The 11543-nt window shown below is 49.2% G+C and overlaps 4 protein-coding genes across 4 annotated transcripts; 3 read left to right on the top strand and 1 right to left on the bottom strand.

Annotated features, from left to right (window-relative positions):
• Positions 1–568: 568 nt before the first annotated feature.
• On the top strand, positions 569–3915 carry N7496_005672 (Polyketide synthase enoylreductase; the record flags this gene model as incomplete). The annotated part of the gene is made up of 11 exons (XM_056698601.1): positions 569–1187; positions 1283–1650; positions 1714–1823; positions 1878–2056; positions 2512–2567; positions 2622–2723; positions 2781–2934; positions 3006–3188; positions 3243–3323; positions 3386–3605; positions 3657–3915. 11 exons carry the CDS (start codon positions 569–571, stop codon positions 3913–3915), a joined length of 2331 nt encoding a protein of 776 aa, XP_056557126.1.
• A 174-nt stretch (positions 3916–4089) lies between these two features.
• On the bottom strand, positions 4090–6627 carry N7496_005671 (Zn(II)2Cys6 transcription factor; the record flags this gene model as incomplete). The annotated part of the gene is made up of 7 exons (XM_056698600.1): positions 4090–4789; positions 4845–5009; positions 5066–5226; positions 5276–5287; positions 5389–5474; positions 5535–5734; positions 5798–6627. The coding sequence occupies 7 exons, from the start codon at positions 6625–6627 to the stop codon at positions 4090–4092; spliced, it is 2154 nt and encodes a 717-aa protein (XP_056557125.1).
• A 399-nt stretch (positions 6628–7026) lies between these two features.
• Positions 7027–8072, top strand: N7496_005670 (N-acyl homoserine lactonase family protein; the record flags this gene model as incomplete). The annotated part of the gene is given in 4 exon segments (XM_056698599.1): positions 7027–7139; positions 7201–7381; positions 7398–7657; positions 7715–8072. The coding sequence occupies 4 exon segments, from the start codon at positions 7027–7029 to the stop codon at positions 8070–8072; spliced, it is 912 nt and encodes a 303-aa protein (XP_056557124.1).
• Positions 8073–8748: 676 nt separating this feature from the next.
• On the top strand, positions 8749–10624 carry N7496_005669 (flavin-containing monooxygenase; the record flags this gene model as incomplete). The annotated part of the gene is made up of 7 exons (XM_056698598.1): positions 8749–8844; positions 8894–8952; positions 9001–9095; positions 9151–9771; positions 9829–10126; positions 10187–10513; positions 10579–10624. 7 exons carry the CDS (start codon positions 8749–8751, stop codon positions 10622–10624), a joined length of 1542 nt encoding a protein of 513 aa, XP_056557123.1.
• Positions 10625–11543: the final 919 nt, after the last annotated feature.

The raw sequence follows: 11543 nt of genomic DNA, 5'->3' as shown, positions 1-11543 counted from the left end.
AGGATGACTTCTTTCTCTTAACACTCAATATATCCTGACACTATGACATCGCTAATCCCACCGGACCACGCCTTCATGCCGCAGGACTACTTTCCGTGGAGCTCTTGACATTTGGGACTGACTCATGCCAGCCCACTTTGGGGCATGGCGGTTGAAATGGCCCCGTAAGAAACGATTGGCGGAGTTCTGATTCGATCATTCGCCGAGTCCGAGCTCTTCTTTGGGGGTTTAAAAACTTTAAGAACACTCCCGACTCACGTGACCAGAGTCGGTAAGACGATCGATACAGAGCAGATGGTGACTTAGCGGTCAAGGCCGGTGTCGGCAATAATGGACTGATGTATAGCAAGCAAATATCTTCGTGATCAAGATCCATCTTGGGTTGATGAGGTGCCGATGGATGGAGTGGGAAAAGGGTCGTCTTTCCGTGGCAAAACGGGGGGAAGTGGGGGAATGCCAGTGCCCCCAGATTTTACCCCACGACATCATCACAATCCATTTCCCCTCGAGCCAACTCAACCGCCTAAAAAGGGACTGTGCGAAGTTACGCCCTCTTCCCAGGGGCAGTATGGTATCTCCAGTAAATGCTCCCGCGGCAAAGAGGCGCCGCACAACGTCCGGCCTCACCGCGCAACAGATCCAGCACAAAAGGGAACTTGACCGTAAGGCACAGCGGGCCTTACGCGATCGCACCAAAGCACGCATTCAAGAATTAGAGAACGACCTCGCTCGAATTAAGGCATCCCATACTCCGAGCGACCAAGCCATCTTAGAAGAGCTTCAGAGGCTACGGGAGGAGAATCGGCAGCTGAAAGCATGCCTGGAGAGCATTGGCCAATTTGCCGCTGAAGGGCTGGAGCAGGCGAAGGCGTCTCAACCCATGTTAAGCACACCAATGGAAGATACAGTCGCAGAGCAAAGCCGAAAAAGACTCGCGGAAGGCCTTGGTCAAGAAAGATTATCCCCACTGGCGCTGGATGCTCTTGAAGCACCGAGTCAGTCTACCCCTGACCGAGCCTTATTCAGTGAAGGCAGATCACCGAGGCGACCCTCGGAGCCCCATGACTCAACCTTTTCGGTAGCTGAGGTGGTAGTGATTGACACAAATAACAATACAAGAAGGGATTCGTGCGTGACGCGCCCAGGGATCGCAGGGGCATTGACAACGGATGCCAATCAAGCAGCGGGTATGTAATTCCTTCCACTATTGTGCATGCCTCGACCCCGAAGGCATACCCTGAACCCCCTACATGAGACCGAGTCTCTGACTCATTCCACGCAGATGAGGCCTGGGTCACCCCGAGAGATGCCGGAATCGGTTACCACTCATCTTCGACGCCTCCAGAGCCCCAGCCCGGGATTTCGAGATCGATTGCCTGTGCGGAGCCCAAGCACACTTCTGCAACATGCCCCCTTGACCAGATCCTTCTGGACTTCATCCTCTCGCGCCGCTCAATGATTGCAAGGGGAGTCCCGTTATACGATGTGCTGGGTCCCCCGAAGCCATCACCGGTTGCTCTGCTCAACCTCGAATCTTCTTCGACGACACACCCGATCATTCGTCTCATGACAGAGGTACTCGGCACCTTTCACCATGTCCCAATGCCTGAAAAAATGGCATTCATGTACCTAATGCACCTCACTACTCGGGTAAGCTAACTATCCAATTATTGCCTGTTGCCAAAACTTTAGTAACGCTTGATACACCCGTAGTGGCAAATTTCCCCAAGCGATGAAAGTTATGTGCGGATACCGAAGTGGCTGCGGCCAACGGCGATGCAGATCACGACTCCGCATGCTGCGTGGATCGATAACATTCCTTGGTAGGTTAGCTGCCTCTCCTGTGAGGATCCCACTAATCATTCGTAATGGGGCAGGCCAGGCGCGAGGGACATGCTTATCGACCGCCCTGACCGCTACCCGTTTGCAGTCTTTTCGGAATTCTATTCTGCAAACGTAAGCGTGAACTGGCCGTACGAGGTTGAGGACGCAATCTCCAATCTGAATGGCCAGGTAGTTCTGAATTCTATCTTCGAGAAGCATATCCTGCGACTAAGTAACTGGACCATATCGCGAGAGTTTCAAGATTACTTCCCTGAAATGACCTCTGCTATATACAGTGACCGATGAGCTAAAAAGATATACTAATCCAAGCGGAAATCAGTGAGTCTGTCCTCCAATGATCTATCAGATAGTGTTAGGATGCCTCAGTGTGCCAGCAAATATTAGTTCTATGCCCCGCTACTTTATTCATGCGCCGACAAAGAAAAAAAAATTTAAATTGAAAATAAAAGGGAAATACGCCTGACGACTTGGATCGATGTCATGTTCACTGACTCATGCCTGGGGTTAGTTTGTCGTAAGATAGGACCGGGACAAAGGCAGACCTGATTCAGTCATTCAGTTCCACGGAAAATTGCATCTAAGTTTATCTGGAGTTGCCTTAGCTTTCACTCTTCACGATTTATAAAGTCCGTTTCAGTACTGACGGATTTGACTACGGATTCAAAGAGAACTCGCTTATCGTCAAAATGCGTCCCACAATGCGAGCCGCTCAGTACAATACCGTACGTCGTCTTCCGATTAGTTCTTGCATCGGGCTTGACTAACTAATTCTTCAGCTTACCAACGAAGTTGAAGTCAACGAGGTTCCCATTCCGGAGCCTGGGGAATACGACATTCTGATCAAGAATGTTTGCGCAACACTGTGTCACTCAGACTTGGTGAGCCATCCCTCCCATAATATCGGCGCAATAGAACTCACTAATTACGTCTTGCAGATGTTGTTCTGGGGTCATACTGCTGAAAAGCCCCCAACAGACAAGGTCACTCTTGGACATGAAAACACCGGCATTGTTGCTGCGATGGGTAGTAAAGTGGAGGGTTTCAAGGTTGGCGATCGCGTTGGATGCCTTGGTTGCAGCTACGCGTGTTGTAAGTTTTGGCCCTGAATTTGAGGATAGTTCACTTGTGGCAAGACAGGGGACTTACCTACGGATATTTAGATGAATGTGAGGGCTGTCAGGTCCACAACCTCTTCTGCAAGGAGGGAACACAGCGTTTACACGGTTTCACTACCGATGGCCACTTTGCAGAGTACTCGCTGGCCGATTATCGAAACTGCATGGTTCTTCCTGATCAAATGGACATGGTGACAGCCGCGCCGCTGTTTTGTGCTGGTGTGACAGGTATACCCGAATGCAACTTAGCTCGAGTCGTCAAATGACTGATTGATCATCAAGCTTACCACTCGGTCAAGAAGTGCGGTTTGGCAAAAGGCGAATGGCTCGCAATCATTGGATGTGGAGGACTAGGTCACTTGGGTACGCATTTAGCATTTCGTTTCAACCATTTCAAAGTGCTACGAAGCTGACGTACGGAGTAGCAATTCAATATGCAAAGGCAATGGAACTCCGCGTCATTGGGATTGACATTTCAGAGTCTCAGCTAGAATCTGCGGCGCAGCTCGGCGCAGATCTGGTTTTCAATCCTGCAACTAACGCAAATTACGTCACCGAGCTGAAGGAAAAGACTGGTGGTGCCCATGCTTCAATTGTCTTGAGTGCCTCGGACGCCGCTTATAAGACCGCTCCTGATGTATTGAGGTAAGTTCGGAAAATCAGCAGAGCGACCTTCGGCATTCTAACAACTTGCAGAGTAAATGGTCTCCTCATGATTGTGGGTATCCCAAAGTCAAATCTATCCATCAACGCACTTGATATCCTTCTCGGGAAGTATCGAATTATGGGGGCCAGCAGTGGTACGCCGCAGCAGATGAGGGAACCTATTCAGTTCAGCCACAAGCATGGGATCAAAGCCCATGTAACTACTTTCACCGATATCATGGACATACATCAGGTCATCGAATCGATGGAATCTGGGGCGAATGCCGGGCGATTTGGCATTGCTTTTTAATATCCCTTGTTACAGAGATACATGAAGTACATGCTCAAGGAATACTCATTGAATTCACAGCAATGGTCTTGAGCAAATGAAAATAAGCACCAATATCCGCGTCAATCTCAGCACACAGGCAATGATAAAGCAAGCTAAAGAGACCACAGTGAATTTGAAATACATGAACAAGAATTATCCTAGGTTTACATCAGGAAGATCTTCCTCCGCATTTGAAGGCGCTAATGACGCGCTCAGCGAGTTCCAAGGCCATTGCTCAAGCAAAACCACCTGGCCGGCCAAGGAAGTATTTGGTACTTCCAAGCCCAGCCCCCTGAGCAAGTCAACGCCCTGGAGGCCGTCGGTACCAAAGTCACCAGTTGACCGCGGTAGCTGGGCTTCCGAATTAAGTACCGGCACCGTAGACTGCGGTTGACCCGAGGCAACCATTGAATTAATAAATCCTGGCTGATTCATCAGCTCAGCCCAGGGGTTCATAGCTCTTCTTTGAATTAGCAGAAGGCTTGACTTGATGGACGTAATAACTTCCAGCGCTCGGAGCGCATTTTTGTAGGCCTGACCGATCTCCCCGAGGGCTTGGGAGCATATTTCCAAGTGTCTTTGGGCGGCGTGGCAGATCTCATAATCTTCAGACAGGCAGGCATTGTGGACGTGGACAAGCATTGCTGTGAAAATGAGATGAACAGCTTGGATGTTGACACGACGAAGGGAATAATGACGCCGGAAGATTTGAACGAGCTTCGTGATTCCCAGAGCTGCGCCGTTGCAGGACTCACGGCTTTCGCTGATTTGATCAGGTGCTAGAGCACTGGTGGCGGCGTCCGAGAGCACGAATGGCCGGTCCACAATAATCCGTAAAGCATGCAGTTGCATGCTAAATTCTGGCTTAGTGTCATACACCGAATACTGGAGGACGGGAAGGGACATACTGAAGTTGCAGGACATGAGGGGGATAGACGCATTCAGCTTGTGTAATATCCACACATAGGCCCTCTGGCAATTGGGCTTGCCAGGCATCGAGCTCGTGCCGAGTCTTGGTGGCAAAATTGTGGAGCCTTTGCATGTCCAGGGGACCATCTTTGGGGGCATTGTATCTAAACACAGGTCAGATCTCTGTCACCGCCATAAGACCTATAAAATAAGCACGTACAGAACCTTTCGAATAGAAGACATCTTTGAACAAAGATCGATCGTCGCTTGTGCAACTTCATCGAGGCACGAGCGACACTCCCAGTCAGTGCTGCTGCGGTTTTCATCCACGTATGGAGACCACATCTTGTTCGTATCCGATAGATTTGCAGGGCGCGGCGGCTGCATCGTGATGTCGATGTTGTCTATAGACTCGGGTCTGCCTACATACAGGCTCCACATTCTGGACCCTGTTAATTAGACTAGTAAACCATGATCATGAAAAGTGGAAAAGTACCTTTCGTGGCTGTAAGTCCCCCAGAATACGTAACTGCGCAACCTTACTTCGTTCATGTCCATGACGCCTCGTTCGACGAAAGGTGTAGGATCTACGTGCAAGCCGAGGTCAATTGCGAGCCGCATAGCCATTCCTGAGCTCGTTCTCAGATCAGTAGATATCCTTGCTGTGAAAGACTAGAGTCCAAGTATACCGCTATAAAGCCAACCCCGAGCGTCTCTTGTGAGAAGGGCTTCTACCCCACTCAAGATTCCAAGGGACTGAACAGTGCTCAAAGTCGGAGAGTCCATTTCTACTTCCAAAAGGGCCTTTGCTCTTGTCGCAAAGAAGTCCACCAAGGACTCTGGAAGATCGGGCCGATAGCGAGAAGTCAAGGCGGCGCCTATCGCACACCTGGTTTGTTTTGATTAGTTCTTGGTGAAATTCCCGGTTCAGCATCCATTAGCAGACACATACATTGCATTCATCAATACTTCGGAATATCGATGGCTGTCTTGATCGAGCTTCCGATACCGCATCTTCTCTTCGTAGTACGTTCTTTCATCCACAATAGGAATGTTGGGATTTTCCCAGGCGAAGTATAATTTGGTGAGGTGATCCTCCAGCTCTTCGTCAACGTGGTGATCCACACCTGCCGCCTTTAAAACGAGTTCCTCGGTTCGATGCACGGATCGGATGTTGGAATTGAACAATGGAAACGGTCCAACATGTGAGATATGTAGATTTGAAGTCGGTCCGAAAAAGCGCAACTGGCCGTCTTCTGCCACTTGCAGCGATCCGATACGGTCGGAGAGGGTATTTAATACGGATGATGATTCGGTAGACACCGAAAGGCCGCAATGTGTAGCTGGTGAGTCCTCAGTTGAAGGCACGGAGGACCGATCTCCGAGCATTTGTGCTTGATCCTCGCTGGCCGGCCACGTTGGAAAAGCCTTGGTGCTCTCACGCGGTTGGATATCGGCGGGTGCGCTGGGAGCAACCGGTGGTAAAAGGATGTCCGGTCGACTGCTTGGGAGGTCAAGACCATTGGTAATGACCAAGGCTTCGAGGTCCTGGATATATGCCACCATCATCGATACTCTTTCTTTCGAGGCCATTTTGCGCTTGTCGATCGTGGGGGAGAACGTGCAAGCCTGCTGGTAGAGCGCGCAGTTGGCACATCGCGGCTTGGCCCCATCGCATTTTGTCTTCCTCTTTCTGCACCCGACACAGGCCCGCGTGATGTGTTTTGTTTTTCGTGCTCTCATATCTAGTTCGAGCTGGGGGCCAGTTGTTCCTTCATCCATGCTGTGTGAAAATGATGTTGGAGGGGAGGCCACAGAACAGCAAGTTGACGGAATTGAAGGGGCAGACGCGCCCCCATCCACTCTGATCAACGCAGGACGATTCGTTTGAATGCAAAAAAAGTTGGGGCGAGTCCAACGCGGGGAAGCTGGGGTAACTGGGGAGTTCTGCAATACATTACGTGACAGTACAATACGGTACAGTACCATCGGCCATGACTCAGTGCCTGGGTGTCATTCTGCGTCAATGCGGGCCGGAGTGTACGCAGTGTTCCACCTCTCCACCAGCCTTAGTGGGATTTTTGCGACAGGCTCGAGAACAATATATCTATCATTCAAAAAGTACGCAAAGAACCGAATATTTGCACGTGTATCTGGCCTCGACTCGACCATCCACCCAACATGAATAGCTCGGTGCATCAATTGGTCAAAGCATCCATTCCGGCCTACGCGTGTCCGGAGGGAACGAAAATGCATATCTTGAATCTAGGAAGCCTCAATGTAGATGAGGGTTGGTTAGTACTACTCGCATAGTTTTGAAGCGAAGTACTGACAGACCAAATCTTCATTCTGGAGGCTTCTCTTAGGAGTCAACAGTAGTTCCGTCAGCAATCCGTCGCCCCAAAACAAGCGGCGGGACCTCATGATAATTGCGGGTTTGATCGAGCATCCCGAAATGGGCCTCGTTCTGTTCGAAACAGGTTGTGCCGATGACATTACGAAGGTCTGTCACTCATACACCGTTCCATCAACATTGGTATTTTCTGAATCAGATCGTGAAGTGGGGTCATGAAGCTCTCGATCTATTCCCGCGAATTCAGTATGGTGCCGCGCACCGGCTCCCTGCGGCGATCGAGGCAACCGGCAACTCAATTGATGATGTAAAGGCGATAATAATGGGCCATCTCCATTTGGACCACGCTGGAGGACTCGAGTATTTCCGCAATACGGGAGTCCCAATCTATGTTCACGAAGAGGAGTTCAAGCACGCCTGCTGGGCCGCTGGTACAAATTCTGATGGCGGCCTCTATCTGTGAGCCTTTTTTTTTTCTTTTCAACGAGCTGAGTATTCTATTCTAACAAGCGTTAGTGGCGAATATCTCGATATCGATGGATGCCTGAATTGGCAGACATTCAACGACTCTCAACTCGATCTCGCCACGGGGTTGACACTTTATCACTGCCCTGGACACACCCCAGGTCTTTGCATCCTGCAAATAAACCTAAGCAAAAACGGTACTTTCATCTGGACTACCGATCAGTACCATATCAAAGAGAATTTTGAGCAAAACCATGCTCACGGATGGCTGCTTCGTGATTATCGAAGCTGGGTAGACAGCGGGAAGTTTATCCGAAGGCTTCAAAAAACCTTCTCGGCGACTCTCATTTTCGGACACGATTTCTCGGTGGCAGATGGTTTAATCAAGGCACAGAAATACTATGAATAAATTTGAGTATATTGGCAACAATTGAACAACAACGGGTGTTGCAGAGACGGCTGTTTTCGTAACATGGGGGTGTTCCACGATAAATGGTTGTTCACCAAATCCCTATTCTCAAGTTCATGTATTGTTGGGGCTATAGAGGCCTCAGGTTCCCAATTCTTGTGCATTCCTGCATTTATTTCCATTCTTTTGATCTCCCGTATCAATCTCCCATCCACCTGTTTTGCAAGTATCTCTCGACCAGAGTACGCAAGTGTAGTGTGTAAGTCATTCTAACCCCGATTCCCATGTGAATTCGAGTTGGCCTGGAGATATGGATGTGTAGTTCATTTACTATTTCCAAGGTGAAAGGAGGACGGAATTAGAATCGAGTACGAATAGCATCAATCCCTCGTACTTGGATTCCGATCTGCATGTACCGTTGTTGACGAAAAGAAGGTGACTGGGCGCTGTGGGTCGGCGCCCTTCCACGGGAGTTGAAACCCGCGGAGGTCCACCGGCACTGTTCTGACAAAGTGCAATTACCCTACCCGGGATATTGATTTATGCCTCGGTCTCTCCATCGAAATTGTCATATTGACATGACAAAGCATGCTGAGAATACTTTAAGACCTCCCGACGATAGCCTCAAATTAAGCCATCTCCAGTCATATCTGTCTGGCTGGCTGCTTGAACCGCCATGTCTGATCCAGAGATCATCATCATTGGCGCAGGCCCGTCGGGAATTGCGTTAGCTTACACCTTGAAATGCAAACTCGGTTTTCGGGATTTTACGGTACGTACACAGGATGAACATGTTCGCCTGCGCGCGCTGACAGCTTCAGATCTATGACAAGGCCTCGGGGCCGGGAGGAACATGGCGTTCCAACACGTACCCCGGCGTGTATGTTCCTTCGCCTCCGTGATGATCTCAATGCTGATAAATGCCTAGTGGATGCGACGTTCCGACAATTTTGTACTCGTTCTCTTTCAATCAGAACCCTAACTGGTCTAAGGAGTTATGTGAGGGTCCAGAGATTCTCGAATGTAAGTATTCACGGACCGGTTGGCAAGACACAAGAGTCGCTCATTCTCATCTCAGACATCCAATCCACGGTCGACAAGTTCGACCTGAGAAAGCACATGCAATTTGATATCGAGTGCGTCTCGGCATCATGGGACGAGAATGGGTTCTGGACTGTCCAGTTGAGAGACAACCTCACAGGCATCGTCTATACGAGAAATGCCACAATTTTTGTCTCTGCAGTAGGCGGCATCTCCCAGCCGCGCGACATCAAATTTCCCGGTATGGAAAAATTCCAGGGGGAGATCTTTCACACCGCTCGTTGGAATCACAACTACGACTATCGGGGAAAGCGAATGGCTGTGATCGGGAATGGATGCAGTGCGGCTCAAGTGGTTCCCGCTGTCGTGAAAGATGTCGCATACATCAAGCAATATGCTCGAAGCGCGCAGTGGTATCACGAGCGGCCGAATCGCATGTTCACCGCGTTCGAAAAATGGTGTCTACATTACGTGCCTCTTTGGGAAAGATTCATCCGACTCCGAATTTTCCTGGCCAATGACAATCTGGTTGCTACTTATATGCCCGGCGCCCATGCTGCAAGACTGCGTGCCCAGACGGAGGATAACGCTCGGCAATACATCAAGCAACAAGCACCGAAAGAGTACCAAGATTTCCTGATCCCCGATTTTCCTCTAGGTAATTGAACTGAATATCATCCTGGTCGACTGCAGACAGCTAATAGTTTGTGCACAGGCTGTAAGCGCCGGATTTTCGACCCAGACTACCTCAAAAGCCTGCACAACCCAAACCTCGATCTAGTTCCGCTAGGTATCAAGGCGCTTGACGAGACTGGTATCATCAGCTCCGATGGGGCAAAAACAGATTTCGACGTTATTGTGCTAGCGACGGGCTTCGATGTGCAGCAATTCCTGGTACCCATGGAAGTATTTGGTGCCAATGGAAGAAGCCTCGCGCAGCAGTGGAAGGAGAACCGCGGCGCCCAAGCATACATGGGGACATTCGTGCACAACTTCCCCAATTTCGCTATGCTGTTGGTTATCCCGACAAATTCCTCATTTTTTGCTTTCGATTGCTGACTCAGAATGAACAGGTTCGGCCCGAACACTTTCCCAGCACACAATTCCGTCCTGTATGCGTCAGAAGTACAGGTTGAGTACATTGCCAGGACTATGATCGCACCAGTCATTGACAAGAAGCTATCCACTCTGGAAATCAAAGCTCCAGCTGAAAATCAGTGGGCCAGTGATATTCAACATCAGTTGAAAGGAACTGTCTTCTCGGCCGGTTGTTCCAACTGGTACATCAACAAGATGGGGCGAAATTCTGCATCCTGGCCTGGATATGCTTCGACTTACTGGAAAGAAACCTTGATTCCCCGGCCGAGTGACTTTATCAAGACGTACTCGTCCAGATTTTGGTGGGTGAATACGATGAAGCGCTGGATCCTGACCTCGCGTAAAATGACTTTTGGTATTCTGGCAGCGTTGGTGGCGATAGCGGTGTCGAACGGAGAGACTTCTACTTTTGACCAGCTCAACTTACTTGGCAGATCTTGCTTGCGCTACTTTAAGCAGGCTGTAGGCAGAAGTTATCTCTGAGGAGTAGGCCTCTGCATGGTGCGGTCTTGGTCCTTAGGTCGAGGACCGCGGACCGGACCGCACGGTCTTGCGGTCTCGAATTCGGGGGTTGAGACCGCACCATAGTGAACCGCGGTCCCTTGCGGTCTTCACCACGGTGAACCGCAATTGCATAATTCTACCAAGACCTTCTCTTTTCGGCTACATAAATTGATGATTCATCCCATTTAATTACTGTTATTAAACACTGTTTTGGTCCCTTCATAAACATTTACTGTATTTCAGCATCAGCCACTATGAAAACAGATGAAATATACTCGTATATAGAAAATCTACTATTTAAAATACCTAGACCTGCCAGTACTAGTATATTTCTAAGTTCTAATAGAGAGGTTTAGTAATAATTATTGCTGGCTAGGTGTATGAGGTAAGAAATATATATTTCGATATCAGTACCTGACCCTATCTTCATCTGAGACTTCTTCGTTGAGTGTACATAACCCCCTACATACAGCTAAAATAGGTATTAAGGGTATTATCAGAGAGCTTAGATTCTCTAGTTAACTATTTATCTTGAAATTCTATATTCTACTACTAACATATCATAATAATCTCTTTTCAAAATTGGTTTCTCTGATATGAAGTGTAGACCTAGACAGAAAAGGAGGATTATACTATTATATAGGCCTTCTAGCGGTCCTTTTCGGTCCTGTGCGGTCCTCCTCATGGTTCTCTGCGGTCCTCTGCGGTCAATCATAGTATTTCCTACTAGCTGTCTATGCGGTCTTCTGCGGTCTTTGCAGCCCTCTATGCGGTCTATCGCGGTTTTTCCTGCGGTTCTATGCGGTCTTCTGCGGTCTTCGTAGCCCT

Source organism: Penicillium cataractarum (genome assembly GCF_028827025.1).
Source record: "Penicillium cataractarum strain IBT 29864 chromosome Unknown utg000004l, whole genome shotgun sequence".
Lineage (NCBI taxonomy): Eukaryota > Fungi > Ascomycota > Eurotiomycetes > Eurotiales > Aspergillaceae > Penicillium > Penicillium cataractarum.
Note: the sequence above shows the minus strand (reverse complement) of the source record. Positions and strands in the feature narration are given on the sequence as shown.